Source organism: Neodiprion virginianus, chromosome 3, assembly GCF_021901495.1.
Source record: "Neodiprion virginianus isolate iyNeoVirg1 chromosome 3, iyNeoVirg1.1, whole genome shotgun sequence".
NCBI classification, from domain to species: domain Eukaryota; kingdom Metazoa; phylum Arthropoda; class Insecta; order Hymenoptera; family Diprionidae; genus Neodiprion; species Neodiprion virginianus.
Genome location: NC_060879.1, coordinates 25,205,960 through 25,224,114, shown reverse-complemented (window position 1 = coordinate 25,224,114; position 18,155 = coordinate 25,205,960). Strand labels below are relative to the sequence as shown.

Here is an 18,155-nt window from a genome sequence, read left to right as displayed (position 1 = left end):
GCAGCTGGATGAGAAGTGAGGACAATGCGGAGCGGAATTGCACCTTTCAGAAATCAAAAGTACTTAGACGAAGAGCACCGCTTCAGGTGGGATCAGGGTTTCGGTGGTGTTGAGTCGATTGTTTCACGTGAAACATGGAAAGAGTTACTTTCGTGAATATTTACGATGTATGACAAAATATGTTTCTCATAGCGTTCTTGACTCTGCATTAGCTTTGTGTAAAAAAACCAAGGCTCGAAAGCTCGTCGCAGCGTGAATTTTTCCACGCTGTGATCCTGTTGGCGTGAAATTTAGTGAAAGTGATCTGATCTGGCAAAACACTTGTAGAACCGAAATCCAGACGAATGTGAAACCTGCAAGCAATTCTGGTTGAATTCGGTTTCCGATTTCATGGTTACGCGCAGCCAACCCAGCTGACATTCTGGGTGAAGTATTAAAACGAATACCAGTTCGTACGGCGCAGTTTCACCCTCGGCTCAGCGTAATTTCGTTCCTTCTTCTCGTCTCTCTTCCCCTTCAACGTAGCCTAGAGCCTCGCCTTTTCCCCCGAGGGCTGGACTTGATGTGAAAATAAAATATGACTACCTCCGGTCTGGATTTACTGGCGGTTACGACAAAATAAAACGATCTCGTCTTATTATCATTAATATTCCAACATTCCGGAGAGCATGATTTTTCTTTCTTATTACTCAGTCTGTTTTTACATTTCAATTCCCTTTTCACTTCCAATTATTACGGTCATTACATTATATTGAATGCAGGAGCTGGTTTACGCGTCATCGCTAGAACTTTCTTTGCGGCACAAAAGCTCCGTGCTCAAAATTCATGGAAAACGTGTATAGTCTTTTAAATATGATAAACAATCGTGTCGAAAATTTTGAACAAACGATTGTTCGAAAGAATTATCTGACCATGCATAAAAATATTCAATTCAATGTATAAATCATTCTGAGAAAAGGGACAATTTTATTTTCTATACAGACGTCTACATCCGAATCTGCATAATTCTGAACGTGATTGCCATTGAGAAATTTCTAAATATCGCTCGTTTGGAACTTCCGATAAAATTATTTTATTTTATTTTTTTTTTTTTCTCGACAAACTGAAACCGAGCGTGGATTTTCCCCTGAAATTTAAAATGGCCATGTCACTTTTCACTTTTTTATCGTCAGAGAGCGTGTCAGCATAAATTTTGGCGTTGGTGAAACAGAGCAATCACGTATTTCGAACAGGACGTGTAACAAAAAATACGAACGACGAAGAGCATTCTTTACACGGGTAAAATGAATTCTTTTTCACAATCCGTTTAACTTTCTGACAGTTATCGCTGACGTCATCATGCCACCGTATCAGTTATTTTCTGCTTCAACTTATTCAACCCCTGCAAGCCTGTAATATTTTCGCCGCGGTATGATGTTCGGTTTACAAAATTGAAAGCTTCTCGTTCCAATGTTTAGAAAACCGCGGAATCTCGACTTAGCAACATTCCGAATGCTTGAGTAATAAGCAAACTGGCGGCAGTAATTTTTAACCGGGGGAAATAAAGTGGCGTCTGGAATAGTTTCATCCCCTCGCTGACCGCAGCCAGTGCCAAGTTTGGGAATTCGCTCGACAGGGATGCGGGATTGAGCAACGAGAGACCGTGGTTGACAAATGGTTTCACCATCTTTTTATCCACGCCTCGTTGTCGTCGGTACCTATTGCTTTTCCTTCGTAGTATATTTTTCGCGCTTGCGAACGAGTCACGTGTCGTGGCACAGCATGAATAAAGCATACAACGTAACTACAGAAGACGCGAATTCTACATACTTGCATCGTTCCAGGTTGCGTGTGGATAGCAGAAGAGTTATAACAGCAAGCCTTTCTGTTTTAACCACGTTTTTGTTTACTTTTATTTCTCGCGTTATGCACATCGCGTGTGCAGCTTGCAGTTCGCAGTCTCGCTGGACCTTAACTCCTATTCACAGTGAAGTTTACTCACAATCAGATATTTTACCAAAACAATTCTTGCGCAGAGACTGTGTTAAGGAGATACATAGGTACTCATATCCTAGCTAATACCGACAACATTTCCAATTCAATCAAGCCGATCACATATGCGAAAAGTATTCGAGGTCATTTTCTTGCGAGAAACGTAACGCGAACGGATTTTTCGAGGCAAAAGTAGGTACGAGCTGCAGGTTGTCGACTTACTGAATTCGTCTTGTCAGCCGGAAACGAAGTGGCGAGGAGAAGGTAGGGGGATGTTTGAAATCGGAAGTGGGTAGCACACGGACTGGTTTCTATTTATCGATATTACCGAAGCGGCTTGCTGGTACGTCACCAGAGAGATTTATTGGCCAATCTCACCGAGCATACATACTCTGCAGCTGAGCTTTCGCGCGAGAATTTCTAGTGACACTGGATACAGGCTTGCGCTGCACCTTCTCCTACTATGTATATTGTACACATAGTATACACTATCATACAAATATACCGTGTTTGAGATTTTCGCTAAAAATCTTTCCGCACCACCGATTCTTTCGATCGAGATACGGCAGAAGGACTCTACGTAAAAGTTAGCCTGCATTATCACCCATCGATTCCAGTTTTTCTCCAGAACGCGTGGTTTTGTTTGAATTCATTTTTGCGAGAGCAGAAAGTGATAATTGGAAAGCGAAATTGTTGTTTCTCGCGCTCCGGCAAATAATTACGGAATGAAGTGACACACGGTGGCCACTCCTGTCAATTTAATTCCACCCTCGGTTGCTAATCGAGCTGGCGCCAAGTCCGCACCCTTGTCAGAATCCGTGAGGCAGCCCAATTCATCGTTAGAATCAAACAAGTCAAGGACCACGGCGGTGTAAAGAGGGGTCCTTGTCAAAATTAAATATATTGTCAACGCGCGAATGGATTTTTATCGGTATACACTATATATTATACGTATTATGTATACTCGGGCGTGTCGTACAGTAAACCGACACGGTGAAACGAGGGTGTTTTCGGTGTTTTATGGTACCTACACTTTCGGGTAATTGGGAAAGGCTTTTTGCCCTACATTCACTCGCAGAAGTAATTATTTCAGCGCTTTTTGCGACCTGTAAAGCGGAACATTACGCTCTCTGGTGTATTACATCGGTCATGAAATTGTCGGATTTCTTTCTCGTCCTTCGCGTCGACGGCGATTCGGGTGAACTTGGCCAGTCCTTCTCGGCAAACTTGTTCCTTTATTTTACCAAAAAGCGCGAGATGATCTAGACGAGGTTTCGGAGAAAAGTGGATTACTTTTCTTGAAAACCTTATTGCATCACTTCTGAAAGAGCGAGGGATTCGTCCGAGGAGGAATGAAAACAGGAGCAGCGTAATTTCACGAACTGAAAACCCCGAGGCGTACGTCATTCATCGTGAGAATAATGTGAAAACTTGTGCGCTTTCTTGTTATGCCGTCCAAGCTCTGCGCCAATTAGAATATTTAATTTTCATACGGTTGTTGTTTGCTCGGGGAGGTCGGTATAGAAAACGAACGAGACGCCAGGTTTCCTATGCAATTTATATATTCGTGCTCGCGTGCAAAACTCACGTACCTATCCTTGAGGGTGATATTTCCCGAAGGACTCTGCTTCTTCGTTATAATTTTCTTCGGAGCAAAATCTCATTCTCTGGGTTATTTCGCGAAAAAATCAATCTCGCCTCCACGGAGACGTCATGCGACTTCCTGCCTTTCGCTTCACTGCTTGACTGCAGTGCGTTTTCCGTATATTATAACCGTCCCGTGTACTACATAATGGGATGTGTTCGAGAAACTCTTCCCTCCCTTTACCTCGTTCCTCGCCTCTCGAGGCCGATCCGCCACTTCTGCATGTTTCTGAAGAATCCTTTACTCCTGGCAGGAGTCTTTAACGCCTGTCTGCATTCACTCGCCGGGATGTCTGCCCGTTTTAAACTTGCAGGGTACGCGCGCTGCATCTCGTCCTGTGGGAGAAAGGATAAACTGTACATTCGAATTTCTCGCGTTATCTTGTGGCCTAGAAAACGGGGAAAATCTGACGTTTTATTACGGCGATTGTTCTTCTTTTTTGTTTTTTTTTTTTTTTTTTCTTTACTTCACTGGAGGAAAGCTTCTGTTCAGGGAGCAAAAAATATTAACTTTTGAAAAAGTACCTATATTTTACGGTCCGTGATTACGCGATGTTTCGTCTGATTAAAACGAGAATTGGTAACGTCTTTTGAAAAGCAGTACCCCGATGTTTGCACGCCTACGGCAACGCCGGCTGAAGCAAACAGTGCCGAAGAGACAAGAAATCAAGAAATATTAGCAGTACATGACATACGTTTTACATTTCTTGAATACCATTCGCAGCATAGTGATTACAATTTTCCCGTCCGAGATCATACATATGTATTACATAGGTATGTATAACACAACCTGCGAAACACTTTGGGAAATGAAAATTGCTTGTGTAAGGAGTATAAATAATTTGTGTGATGGACGTCAGGGGCAAATTAGGGTGCCTGTATTAACTATGTATGTCGTATGTACGCACGTTGCGTAGGAGAGCGAACTGTATTATACATGTATATTCTATATATATTACACACACATATATATATATATATATATATATATATATATATACATTATACATATATCCATATATTAAAGAATAATACACCGAACCGGGGAACTACGATAAGAAAATATGAGATTCAGAGATTGGAGGAAAAGAAGAAGAAAATTGAGAGAAAGTACTTAGGGTAAAATGTAAATTTGAAAATACTCTGAAACGCTGAAGCCCTTGCACGGCTAGGCGGCTGGATATTCGGATGTCTTAATAATCGAGGGTCATTTTGCCTTTCTTATCCCCGCGCTGGCTCTAACCGGAGGAGTCCGGACCCATTTTGACCCATTGGGCAGCCATCAACGGGAAAGTGTGGCAGCGTATCAGGCCGGTTGACAAATGTCCAGGAGAATTGAATGCGCACTCCTTTGGGAGCAGGACGCGGAGTCCTTCGTATCACCGGAGGATCTTCGGGAACCTCATCCTGGGTAACGTTGACAAGATCCAATGGGGATAGAAACGGGCATTGAGTTAGGCTCAGGTTTGGCTGGGTCGGGCTCTAGAATGAAGTGCCGAATTCTATATGTATGCGCACATGTATATAAGCAGCGTTGGTCGACGGCAACTGGCGAACGCGAAGCGGTGGTGGGCAACCTTCTCTGTGCAGGTGCCACGCCTATAAGCCGTCTAACATAAATTGATTGTTGGCGTGCGCATGGATTGGCGACTGATTCAGGAATACCGAAGTATCTGCATCTGCGTAACGTACCCGTGCTGTCTCTGATGTCCATCGATATACTTGCCGGGAGGAGATGAGCCGATATATTTTCGGTCCACAGACGGCTTCGATACTCAAACATTTGATCGAAGCTTGCTAAGCAGCTGCATAAGTGAATATTTCTTTATACTGGCGAAATATGCGTACATAATCAAGGAACATCGGTTTGGCGTCCCCCTTCGAATTCGTTGTAACTCATGTCTGCTGTAGAATATTGAAAACTAAAAGACACGTATTTTTGTATCGGTGGAGAAATGGTTTAAAGAGGTGAAAACTATACCCAAAGGTGGTTTCTCAATGTCAGATAGAATAGCTTGATGTATTTGAGCGTTCGTTCCATTTAAATACACCAAGCACATCAAGAGATCACCCTGTTGGGTGCCCAAGGTTGATGGTAGTTCTCACCCCTTTAACCCATTTTTTCGATTAAAAAAAAAAACAACACACGTGTGCTTCAGTTTTCAATGTTCTACAACATGCGTGACCGGCAACGAGTTTCAAGAGGTAGACCAAACTGGTGTTCCTTGTCAGTGAAAAATTATAAAACGAAAAGAAAAGAAATCATTTCGACACAGCACCGTGTTCGTATGACCAGTCTGGCAATTACTTGCCCCGAGTAAGCTCACCGCGAACCGATAATCACCATGTTCGAAACAACCGTCGGGCAATACTAACGAATATTGATGCGGATCAACTGGCTTTGCAGCGAGACATCGAGGCGTAATTGAGGAACAATCTCTCGCCCTTCAGGGGATAGGCGTATGTGTCCGGGTGTGGCACGTAGGCTTGGGCCCTTGGGCACTGAGGAGCGGTGATTCTGTCGCAGGGTTAGTTAACCCTCGCTTTGAACCTCTGGGGGGCAAGTTGCCGAAGGTGAAATCCCGGCTGCGGCTGCTCGGTTAGGACCTGATTTAGTCTACTCCTGGGCAACTCGGCGATAGGATCTGCCGCGCGAGGGCGAACCGTAAGTCCTCTGAGCCCTGGGCTAAATCCACGATGCACTTCATGAGCTCCCAACAACACGTCTAGCATACCCTGACCAGGGAGGAATGAAGATGAATTTCTCCTAGTATGGAAGACGCACCGCGCTACGTACTGCTCTTGATTCATTCGGCAAGGAAGCTATCTCGGGCTTCTGTTTCTAGACTCAGACGCTCCTGCAGTTTACTTCAGCTGTCTGTCGTGGAGTTGGAAGCAATACAAAGGATCCTTCATGCCAGCAGCTGATTCCGCGATGGAACAATCGGTTCAGCTGACAGCCTTTAGCGGGACCAGTATGTTGCGGTTATTGTTGAAACATCAAAAACCATATGTTACGTAATTAAATCGTGGGCGGTAATTAGATCGGCACGTATGGGTTTACTTCTCAGCAAAACTAGATGGTTGTCATAAAGCTGAAGGTATACCGTTCATCCAATTAGACTTTACAACGCACTATATTGTCTTGGGAAGACATTCCGTTTTATTCGATTTATTTATTTATTTATTTTTTTCATTTGAATTGTTTGCAAAATAATGATACTTTGGTTCAATTCTTTTGAAAGTCTAGTAAATATACGATATATTCTGTGCGAAATTTCGCTTCGTAGATTCCCACACCGGAGCGAAAATGGTGTGCTGTTTGAAGAGAACAATGCCTTGTGGAGTCGAATTAAATTAACGGTTCACCTTTCGACGAACCCTTCATCTTCATTAACGGTTCACCTTCGTCGTACCAATCAAACGACAACCTGCAACTGGTTTTGCTGAAAATTGGACTTACGCACTGATCCATGTTCTACCTGTGAATTCAACATTTCCGTTTCCACGTGCGTACATGGCTGAAGGAGCTATCGGGGATCGGATGATGCAAACAGGGAGGGAAACTGGTCTGTTCTGTACTGTAGTGGAGATGAAAATTGTTTCAATCTGTTGGAAAGCTTCTCCCGCTGTTCTGCAGCAACGCCGAATCTGAGACAATCACTCGGTTCGTCAGTCAACGTCGGTACAGGATCTAGCCGATATGTAAAGCGTGCCGAAGATCCTTGCAGCATCAATTCTGATGCTCCTCGTCGAATGGGAATTTGTGAGAGATATGCGATGCGAGGGAGGTCGGATCAGTCATCAATACTCGACAATTCATTCTCCACTCCTATATCTTCTTCCTTCCATCACCCGTTTTCTCCTCGGAGGTCCGGAAGGCGTGCTCCACTCGCGCAACCTGGGAATAATTCAAACCCTGAGATGCATATTGATGATGCGCGTTGTAAATCTGCATAGGTTTCCCCTACGACGCTGGAATGCTAACCCAGTTCTTTTGTTGTTCCTACACCTATCCTGTCGTCCACATTATTCAGCCGTTCGCCTATCCGTTCCGTACCCGTAACGTCGGTCGTGTTCAACGCTTGCGGCTTCTGCTTTCCGCTGCATGCATAGTAGATACGATCGAATCTTTGTGGGAATACGCGCTTAGGGACAGTCAATTTCGCTTCATTTACGATCTACTCGATCCTTGCACGACGGTTGTTCTTTCCATTTCGGTCATTGTTAACGTTTTGAGTTCATGACCAACTTTCGGATCAGTGCTTTTAAACATTCGCTCTATGAGCAGAACAGATAAACAACAATTTCAATTTTCTAAAATCCAGAACTTTTATCGTCGTCCTATAATTATTCAGTTTCTCTTGAAGTGTTGAGGGAGATTACTAGTTTCGATAATTTTATACCCACGTTTTCGACGTGATTTTCTCTTTAACGTAAATTTACAGCATCATAATAATGACATGATGGTAATATTCTACGTTGAAAAATCTGTCCTGAAGTCGAGGATTTAAGTACTGTCATGACTATTGTTATCAATAAAAATCACAAGTTATTTTGAACGTATAATAACGCGCAAATTACGATGAAATGGAATTTCATCCATCACACCGAGCGACAATGAATTTTATTGCGAAAAATGTTTTGCATCGGGTGTCGAATCGAATGTGATATTTGATGCGTTCAGTTTTCAAGATTTACAATCCAAATTATTTACTGCAATTCGTTGCAGCTCAAACTCTCCGATTTTTCGGTACCTAAAGTGGCATAAATATGCCGGTACTTTATGCTGAAAATTTGATCCAGATGGTGAGCGATGGGTAGTTTCGAGTGTGGGGTCGAAATGCAAGGATAGATATGATCGGTTCCTCCAAATTAATTTCCTGAATGAAATTCCACACAGGCTCGCGTCCCAGCCGAACCTCTCCAGCCTACAGATGGACCCTGACGTCAAATTTTAGAAGCCATTTAGTCGTTACCCCCGGGGTTAATTAAACTTTAGCAATTGAATAGTTGAGATTCCTTATATCCCAGCTACTCGTCCCCAGTGTTTTTCAAGACTCGTTGCTATAGGGTTAATACCGAGAAAAGAGATCTATTTGAATGCAAACCTAGATTTAAAAAAATAGACTTGTTCGAAATAAAAATTGATTGAATTCAAGTTGACTTTAATTTTATGAAACAAGACTTTCTCGCTCAGGCAAATTAAATTCTGTAGAATTGTAAGCTTGTATTCAAATATCAAGTTGATTCGTAGGGATAAATTCAGGAAATAAAATTTCCGAGTATGTACGTTTCCAGTCGGCGGTGAAACCGTTAATGCGGAAAAGTTGTCATGCAAAAATCCGTCCTTGCACGAAGCTTTCGAGGAGTAATAGGAGGCATGTTTGTGAATATTCTTCTTGTGAAAGAACCATTCACCCGATACGACCGTGTCAGCAACTTAACTCGCGATCGCCTTACCGCCAGCCAAGAAAATACCTCTTTACGCTGACCAAGTAAAAATATCGCCCGCCACGATACGATTTGAACCGAGCTTTCAACGGAATTGAGAATATTTCTACGGCTTACGGAAAATATGGCGAAAGCGGGCAAGAGAAAAAGAGAAAGAGAGAGAGAGAGAGAAAGAAATACGAACCATTTACTGACGAGACCGAAAGACAATTTTGCAATATTCGGGAAATTGCAATACCTGTATACATTCATGTGTGGAGGAAGAAGTGAAACCGATGAGGATATCCCTCCTCGCAATATGCGATCGAAACTTTACGAGGACAATCTCAATGTGTAATTTCGCGTTTCACCGCGTAAATTATATTTTGTATGTTTTCACAAAAATCGCGGCGTATTGGAAAGCTATTTCAATTTATGGCTCACCCGTGACAATAAAATCAGGCGCACTTAATAAACGCGTCACATATATTTTTTGTTTTTCTTCTTTCTTTTTATCTGCCGTCAGCGTCTGGCAATGTATCACGCTTTTACGGTTTGAAAACCTAACACAGCTTAATTCGAACACTCGCGTCAAATTTCATATCACCGAGTATAATTCTTGGATATTTCCTTCATGATTCTTGGATAATTCGAACTTTCTAGCTAAGGGGGATCGACACAGGCAAAAATTAACAACACTTTCTGTTTCTTCATAGATGATATTTTTATTATGGCAAGAAGCGGCGTGAAACGTGAACCATAAACTAATTCAGAGTTATTGAAATCAACTACAGCCCCAAGTAAGTCGCATCACGTGGTCAGTCTTTTTCCTCGACGATTTGATGAATCCAAGAAACTGTAGCTCAGCTACCGCCCGTGTAAATCGAGCTCTGAGCGAATTGCGTTAAGGAAAATGTTCTGCGAAATTTCACCTGTTTAGAGGAAAAGAAATCAGCGCGTTCTGATCGAAACTTTCATTGCGTTATATAGACAAGGATACTGCAGTTCGGGATCCACTTCTCGCCGTTCTTCCCCTGACTGATCTGGACACACGATTGCTAAGAAAGACTGTAATAAACAATGAGAAGTAAGCGAAAACTGTTGAATTGTTCTTTCGCATTTTTTGGAAAAAAATTAATTTAAAAACTGAACCAGACAAAAATAGTTAGGGTGCAAATGGCTCATTCATGTACGAAAAGAGGTGAAGGTCCCAATCGAATTAGGACCACTATAATATGCGACCGTTTATCGATTGATATTCAACGTTGAATAAAGTCTTCGATGAGGCGCCACGGAGATGAAACTTTTTTTGGAAAGTGATGGCGTTGATAAAATACTATAAAACATCTGTGGGATAAATATTGACGAGATATAGTGAGCTGTGATTATTTTTACCTGGAGCCAGTCGTACATGTTAATCAATCTTCTGCCTTCCAAATGAAGTTTGTAAATGAGGCTCAAGTCCGGCATCGTTTCAACAATCGGCTGCTGGCTGGTCACCGTGCAGCAAGAACACTAAAAATACAAATCACTGTGAAAAAGAAATCCCGATTCATCGATTTCGCAAACCATTCTATACACTTACGTCCAAGTAAGCTTGCGGATTATTCAAACCGGTGTGAATGGCGGCCCGTGGCGATCCAACAATGTGATGTTTCACGGCGTTACCGTCGTTGAAAAAGAATATTTCACTGCCCGGCAGAAGTGCGGGATTTTTCAGATAAATGGAAAAAACTTTTTGATCGAGGTAATTTATCACATCCGTTTGGGCTTGTTTGTAAGGCGAGATTGAATGTTTCTTGGACAATTTCAGCAGCTTCTGCAAACGGCGAAGATAAAAGAAATTCTCTTTAACACTTTGTAAAGTTTGTAAAAATTATGATCGCACCGATTGATCAAATAATAGATTATAATACAGTAGAGTTTGACTTCGTCGCGGGAACAACGCTGCAATAGAAAATCAAAATGACTGGTCGCTTTGTTAAGCGATTTAATAAACTAACCTGACAGCAGATTTACGGGTACAACCCGCAGGGATTTGCTTAATTTGTGGACCAAATTCATTAACGCACAATTAATGAGCTTGACGTTCAATTTTAAAGCCGGAATAATAATCGTTGTTTCATTACACACAACGATGAGTCTGATAACAAATCAATGAACATATACACGAGTATATACTCGGCGTGCCAGGAAACGAATGACATTTTAATCGCACACTAGTACACTATATAATAATACACTCGTTATAAAACCGTGTGCCGAAACTGAGAATTCCAATTATCCCTACGGCATAATCTCGTCAACAGCATTCACCCGTATTATAACCGAGTAATTAATGTCAATGAATACAATAATTACACACCCATTAGTCGCGTTAGTATACCATTTTTTATTCGGATATTACAATAACGATTGGAATATGAGGGTTGTTTTTGTTTCCGCTGCATTGGCGGTCCATTCGTGAAGCTTTGAGCTTTACAAGAATTTTCCGTGTGTAAAATAATACCCAACAGGTGAGAAGTGATATACTGCGAATCGATTCGTACCTCTTTTAGCTGGGCCCGATTTAATTTTTCACCCGGGTCGACGACCGCCGTGTTTTCTTTAGTTACTTCGGGGCTCGCATTCCTGATGGCTTCCCTGTATTTTTCCAGATCAAGTTTAACATCCGCCAACAATTTTTCCTCGGTAGAGATTTCGATGATATTTTTCATCGCATCAAGTTTCGTCAGAAGTTCTTCTTTCGATATGAAACCCAGGTATTGCAGGCACTCCTTGTACTCTTGGGATTCGGTTATGGCGCAGCTAACAGCCTTCGCGTATACTTCTCGTAGCTGATTTCGAAACGGGGCAAAGAATTATTAAGCGGTTCGTCTACGAGATGCTGGCAAGTAAAAACTCGGCCACGATGACTTTCTGGAGGTTGGCTGGCAGAAATCGGTACCATTAATTAATTTTTGCGCGATATAGTCGTACATTGAGTACTTCTTCAATTATTATATTCGTAGAGCTCTTTTAAAATAGCAAAACATACCGGAAATATAAATAAAAGCTCAGATATATCAGAGCCTCGGTTGAAATCGTTTCAAAATTGGTGAAAATCTAGTAAACTCGTTCGATTTCACTTTGCAAGAGTTAATTTTATTCAAAAGACGCATCGTTTTTTCATTGGCATCGTTATATATTTTTTTTATTTTGTAATATTGTATAAATATTGACTAGAATAAAAAAAAAACTGATAACATCTAGTTTAATGTTGAAAAAAAAAGAAAATCTCTTCCAGTGAATTCATAGAAAATAGTCTTCTGAATAAAATGAGGCATTCCAAAGTGAAACTTTCAAATTTTCAACAATTTTAAAACATTTTGAAATGAATAATCAATTTTTTGTTCAAAATTTCAGTGTTGTCTGACCTGTGTATTTTCAAAGATTTCTTCACAGTTTAATAGTAATAACAATTTCACAAATCTTGAATGTACGACTATCTTGTGGTAAGAATTAGAAAATCATTGTCGATTTTTAACCGCTCGATCTCCTCAAAAGTGAGTGAAAAAAGGTGTACATAGTTACCAAAATAAAAATAAAAAATTGAAACAACAATAAATACAGATCGATCTCTTCTGCGGACTTACGCCGATCCATCGTCAATCAAAATTGCAAGTCGAGCGTAAAACTTACTTGTTTACCCAAAGGCGCGTTAGGTAGATCCGAGGTGAGGTGATGCAAACATTTTAGGGTAATTTGAAAGGTGCGAGTGAAGGTGTGAACCTGATTTATTAAGGTAGACAGTAATTCCTGTATGGGAAAGATAGAGGGGGGTAAGGCGTAATTAATTCATTCAATTTCATGGTTTTATAGGGGTAAGGAAATTGGTGCGGCTTATACCTTGAACTCTTCGTCGTTTAGGGAGTCGCGTTTTGTCACCGGCAATTTTCGAACGTATTCAGCAATCGATTTTAATTTTTTTATCTCATCCAGATCTTCGCTTCTCAACGCGGATATTCTCGATCCGATATTATCGCCGTTGCAGCACAACGAGTTGATATTCTTTCCATAAAAATGTTGAAACATACACATCTGAAAAGTAAAAAATGCTCTGCGAAATTACTGCGATCAACGCCGCCAGATTTTCGTTCTTTGTGACATATAACGTGTGCATATGTGTTATAGGTTCTACATATATATTACGCATAATGCCGAAATATTTCATGTTTCTCGGATATTAATTCAATAACAATGCAGGCCTCTGTTATATTATGCGGCGTATACATTATATAACTACGTGTTCACAACGTGTAATTATAAGCACGTTCGAATAACATGATTAATGCTCGTAGCCGGTTATAATACGAGTGCGGTGGTGAATTATTCAACGAAGCCTGCGTAATACATTTAAAATTGTTTTACAACTGACAAAAAAAGAAGGGAAAATGGAAAAAATACACAAAGACGGTTAAAACGAGGAAAAAGCTTCACGTGCCGAATAAAATTACATACTTGTATCTAAAAAACAAACATCACGCGTATCACCGTCGATATATCTCGATTAAATACAGCAATTTTCGTACCTTGTAGCCCTGCAGGAAACCGTTGACGGAAAAATCATAAAATAAAAATATGTCGGTGAGTAACTGAAAAGCGCGCCCGGTTAATTTAAACGGGGTTTCCGTGGAAAGAACCGTGCCGTCCAAAACACCTGAGAGACTTTTCACTTGCGACGGAGCCTGGAAAACCTGTTGTAATGGATATATTATTACTGGTATTATTATTATTCAGTGAGAATTTGTCGTTAAAATACAATTTCGGGAAATATTAATATTAATACTGTGCAGATTAAATTCTGCGGATTTATTTAACGAGGTGTAACCGTATAATAAAATTAGTCTTGCCTGAACTCGCAATTTCGATGTGACGTGATGCGGTAACGATCTGTGCGCAGCGTGGACCGCTGTCGCTACTCCGAAAATTAAAACAAATTTGATTGTTTTTGAGTAAACGCTATAAATAAATTGAAAAAAAACGGGTATTCGTAAGTGAAAAAAAATATTAGTCACTGGCAGGTGTAGATAACGACAAAATATGTGGATAATCGGATTGGTCTGACTAATCAGACAGATTAGCAAGTATTTGAATGCATAAATCATTCGCAATTCAATGAAAACATCAAGTAAATCGATAGTGTAACCGTAATGTTCGTGCGACGCGGAAAGAAGGAAATTAGGAAACTAAATTCGTAAAATTCGATGCTATCAATTAATGCCATATATTTTGTTTTTTTTTCTTTGTCGGAAAGACGTAAACTTTCCGATCAAATATTTAATAATTACGGGTTCTGAATGTTTCAGACCTCGATGTTTGTTTCTCTAATTGTCGAGAATCAGTTACAGTAGACGATTTTTTTTTTTTTTTTTTTTTATATGAACACTCAAGACATATAAAGCGTCCAATAAATAATAACGAATTTTTTTTTATACTGCTTTCAGAATTGAAAATATTACGTTACGGATAAGTGAATCGCAATAAAATACGTATAATGTTCAAAATTCTTCCTACGCATATTTACCTGAGTATTAGAATGAAGTTTTGCAAAATTTCAGCTGAGAAACTTTCGAAATCTGGAATGATTATGAGCAGAGGTGTGTTTGAACCATATTCCTGATACCAGGCGTTCAGCATACTTGAGGTGCAATGGTTTTTCTGTATTTCTGTGCGCTTATTCTGCGAAACAATGAATACCTCATGAGAAATAACTGAAAAGTGCTCATTGAAGGGCTTGTAGGCCATTATAAACAATAATTGAAAGAACAAGTGAAAAGCGATCTTGACGAAATTCAATCAATAATTTATACTTTCATGCTTCCCTCGAAAGAAAAAAAAAATAAAATAAATAGGATGGACACTTGAAAGTAAACTTTGGCCCAAGAACCGAGGCACAAATATAAAAGTACACCGCGCCAAATCAATTACCCTGGAATTGTTAATTAGCTGAAAGACTGTTTCTTCCATCATATTTTTCAAGCTGTAGGAGTCTCTCTGCTGCATAATCGCTATGTGTGAGGTAATATCTTGGAATTTTCTGGCTAGCATTTGAAAAAGCGCCCCGTGATCGGGTAAATTGACACCTAAAAAAAAAAAAAAAAAAATAACCGTGTATATTATTATACCTGGTGAGAGTCTTTTTTTACCTATAATTATTATACCGTTAAAGTAGAACAAATTTGTCATCGTACTTGCCGGTCAGTAAAATTGCTGTGGGTATTTCACCGGACAGATCATCGTAGTTTATCGATGAGACGTATGACTTCAAATCGTCCGAGATTCTTGCGAAAATGTCGGAATTTATTTTCTACAATAAGTAATCGATTCTTATTTTGTCTTATTCTTCAATTATGCAATGTGAAATTGCGGTCAATTGATGAGCCTCAAGTTAGCGCATTTCACCTGCGTTGAGGGACTTTTTACCCTTTTTCCTACCTGAGTAGACTTTTCGATGGTTGACCAAACTTCCTTGTAGGCCTTGTACCACGATTCGTTAAACAGCGGTGCTTTTCCAGGCCTTTTCTTTCCGCGGCCAATTCTATAGCTTCCTTGGAAGGCAAAAACCCCCTAAAACACGTATAGTGAAATTTGATTTATGCTGCATTGTTGGTCGTAAAAATACACGCATTCTTTTGAAACAATCTCGGTAGAGAATTAGATTGAAACAAAAATCCGATCGAACTCGACGAGGGCGTAAAAACTAACTGTAGAAAAATTAGCAATCTCCAGGCCAGAAAACTCGATGTGAATAGAGCCGAAACGCTCTACATATATCTCTTCAAAATTATATGAGTAAATTTTTACAGAACCATTTACGTTTCCATTAAATTTATCATCGAGGAATTGGTACGGATTCAATATCAAGGTTTTGCTGAAACCGCGCTTGGCAGCTAAAAAAATTAATTACGACAATCAAGTTTGCGTTGGTGGATTAATTTTCTAGAAAAAGAACCTACCGTAGAATCAGCAAAACAGGAGCCGAGTGAAATAATGTATAAAATAATTAATCGTCAGCTTTCAAGAACAAAAAGTTTTAACAAACGTTAAATTGGTGATTTTTGAAATATTGACTAATAGGTATTTCGTTTCGCTATTTTTCCCGCCAAGCAGCTTCAAAAATAAAATTGCGGTAAACGGTCGGCATTGAAATGTCGCTACTTAAAATACGAGATAACATAACGATATTCAGAAACTTGTATCGTTACGAGTATCTGGGGATCGATCCTGTAATTTCACTTTTCACATTTCCCACCATCCAATTTTTTTGATTAGTTTGCAAAGTATTGTCAACGAATGAGAGTGCTTCGATGGTGGGAAATGTGAAAAGTGACATCACAGGATCGATCCCCAGATATTTAAATTAATTTTAACAATTCCCAAGCCATGAAAAAACGCGAAACAATAGAAAATGATGACAAAATAAAAATCAGCCAATTATCACCTCCTTTGTACAATCCCTGCCAATAAAATAAAGCCTAGTTTCAATTTCTTAGCCAATTACGCGATAAAAAGCACAAAAATCACGACAAACAAGGACTAGGGATCATCCTCCAATCAGAAATCGCGTTGAGAATGCAGATATGAAAATTGCGATCCCTGATTGGATACTTCTAATTTCCAATTCTACTCCGTACAGTCCTAACAAACATTCGTAAATGCCAAATGCATTGTGGTTAGGTTACGCTGAGAGCGCAACAGGTAGCAAGATAACGTACCTTCGAGACAGAGACGTTGTCCATTTTCGCCAGGAGATTGATCAGTGCATCTGATTTTCTCGTCTTTGCACAGTTGCGAACCGGTCGACAAAAAATAATCGAATCAACTGTAGAATCCGGTTTATATATGTATACACATGAACCGTAGAATAACGGTTGGTCATAGAGCTGCGCCGACGCTAACGGAGCTGCGCAACGGCTGCGCACGAATGTTCGCGTCTCGTTGCTTTGTCGGCCTGCCACTCAGTCCCAAGTCACGCAGCGCTAACTGCCATTTGGAATCCAGAAGTTGGACGCTGACGGGGATTTTGGATGGCGGAAGAGGTTTCAAGGACGACCGCCAGGCGGCGCATCGAAGCATGGAGCGCGTCATTCGATGGCTGGGACGTAGAAAGATATGGAGACGAAGATATTTGGTCTCCCGCAAGCGCTGCCGGCGGTAGTATTGGCGATGCGTTTCGAAAGTGAGATTGCTCGTGTCGTTTATTTTTGGATTAGTTATCCGGGAAAACATTGACAGATTCAATGGGATGCAATTTTTGCTTGCATCTAAATTGATCCAACTATTTATGATTCAGAGATCTGTTCAGATCCGGATTTGATGATGAATTTACAGATCTTTTTAAATCTACAAAATTGTTGGCGGTTAGATTAGATTAGATAATGAAGAAATTCAATTGGATTTAACGGTATCTATTCATCTAAATTTAGATTATAAATCTTCACTCCGTTGACCCGAATAAGTCTGAGTTCATGTAATTTTAAACATCGCAATAACGAATACGAATATGTTTGTTAAAAATTTGTATTACAGAGAAATGACCTTTGTTTTATTGTACATCGTATGTATTTCATCGTACATTTTTGAAAAATTATGTTCGTACCCGTCCTGACTTTATGGAGTAATCAATTAATTGTAAAACATTTTACATATATATGGATAGATATCGTGGTAGATAATATTTGCAATCGGCAACAAGTTCGTTACACTTACTTTTAACATGGTAAAAATGACTGACCGACCAACGAATCGAGTATTTCATAAAGCATGAATGCTCGAGAAGGAATGAAAATTTCTAACCGTACATCTATGCGTTGAAATTTTGTTCACGTGCAAAATATGCAAAATTTTCAATTCGCATACGTTGCATTATTCCACTTCGCAGTCTTCTTTTTCGGTTGCGCATTTTTTAATCAATTCCCTGGTCTCTCCTCTCACAATCTGACGAAACCCGTACGGTATTTATAATCTGATATCGTGTGCGCGTTACGTGACGTTCATATAACGAGGCCTCGGGGCATGCAGCAATCTCAGTTATGCCTGCATTAGGCAATTGAACAAGCCATCAT

General features: G+C 40.2%; 2 protein-coding genes across 11 annotated transcripts in view; one reads left to right on the top strand and one right to left on the bottom strand.

Annotated features, from left to right (window-relative positions):
- The window catches only part of LOC124299502 (fasciclin-1), a 224,666-nt gene that overhangs the window by 135,612 nt on the left and 70,899 nt on the right, over positions 1-18,155 (top strand). The window lies entirely within an intron of this gene.
- LOC124299503 (origin recognition complex subunit 3) lies at positions 9,754-17,031 on the bottom strand. 3 transcript variants are annotated; one of them, XM_046752754.1, is made up of 14 exons: positions 16,806-17,031; positions 15,526-15,657; positions 15,286-15,397; positions 15,019-15,173; positions 14,615-14,769; positions 13,941-14,049; positions 13,620-13,784; positions 12,937-13,128; positions 12,730-12,846; positions 11,598-11,885; positions 10,634-10,867; positions 10,444-10,563; positions 10,049-10,116; positions 9,754-9,938 (listed from the first exon to the last, which is right to left on the bottom strand). In XM_046752754.1, the coding sequence occupies exons 1-14, from the start codon at positions 16,827-16,829 to the stop codon at positions 9,833-9,835; spliced, it is 1,977 nt and encodes a 658-aa protein (XP_046608710.1). In that variant the 5' UTR covers positions 16,830-17,031; the 3' UTR covers positions 9,754-9,832. The 3 variants fall into 3 exon arrangements, with proteins under 3 accessions (XP_046608710.1, XP_046608711.1, XP_046608713.1); XM_046752755.1 differs by lacking the exon at positions 12,730-12,846; XM_046752757.1 differs by lacking the exons at positions 15,526-15,657; positions 16,806-17,031 and having other exon boundaries at positions 15,282-15,397.

What these genes read in the sequence shown, in the direction of transcription:
- LOC124299503 (XM_046752754.1), bottom strand. Translation starts at nt 16,829, where the DNA reads ATGGACAACGTCTCTGTCTCGAAG. An exon ending in CCATCGAAAAGTCTACTCAG is followed by an intron (nt 15,398 to 15,525) that starts GTAGGAAAAAGG and finishes TACTTATTGTAG; the next exon opens with AAAATAAATTCCGACATTTT. An exon ending in AGCTAATTAACAATTCCAGG is followed by an intron (nt 14,770 to 15,018) that starts GTAATTGATTTG and finishes ATTGTTTCGCAG; the next exon opens with AATAAGCGCACAGAAATACA.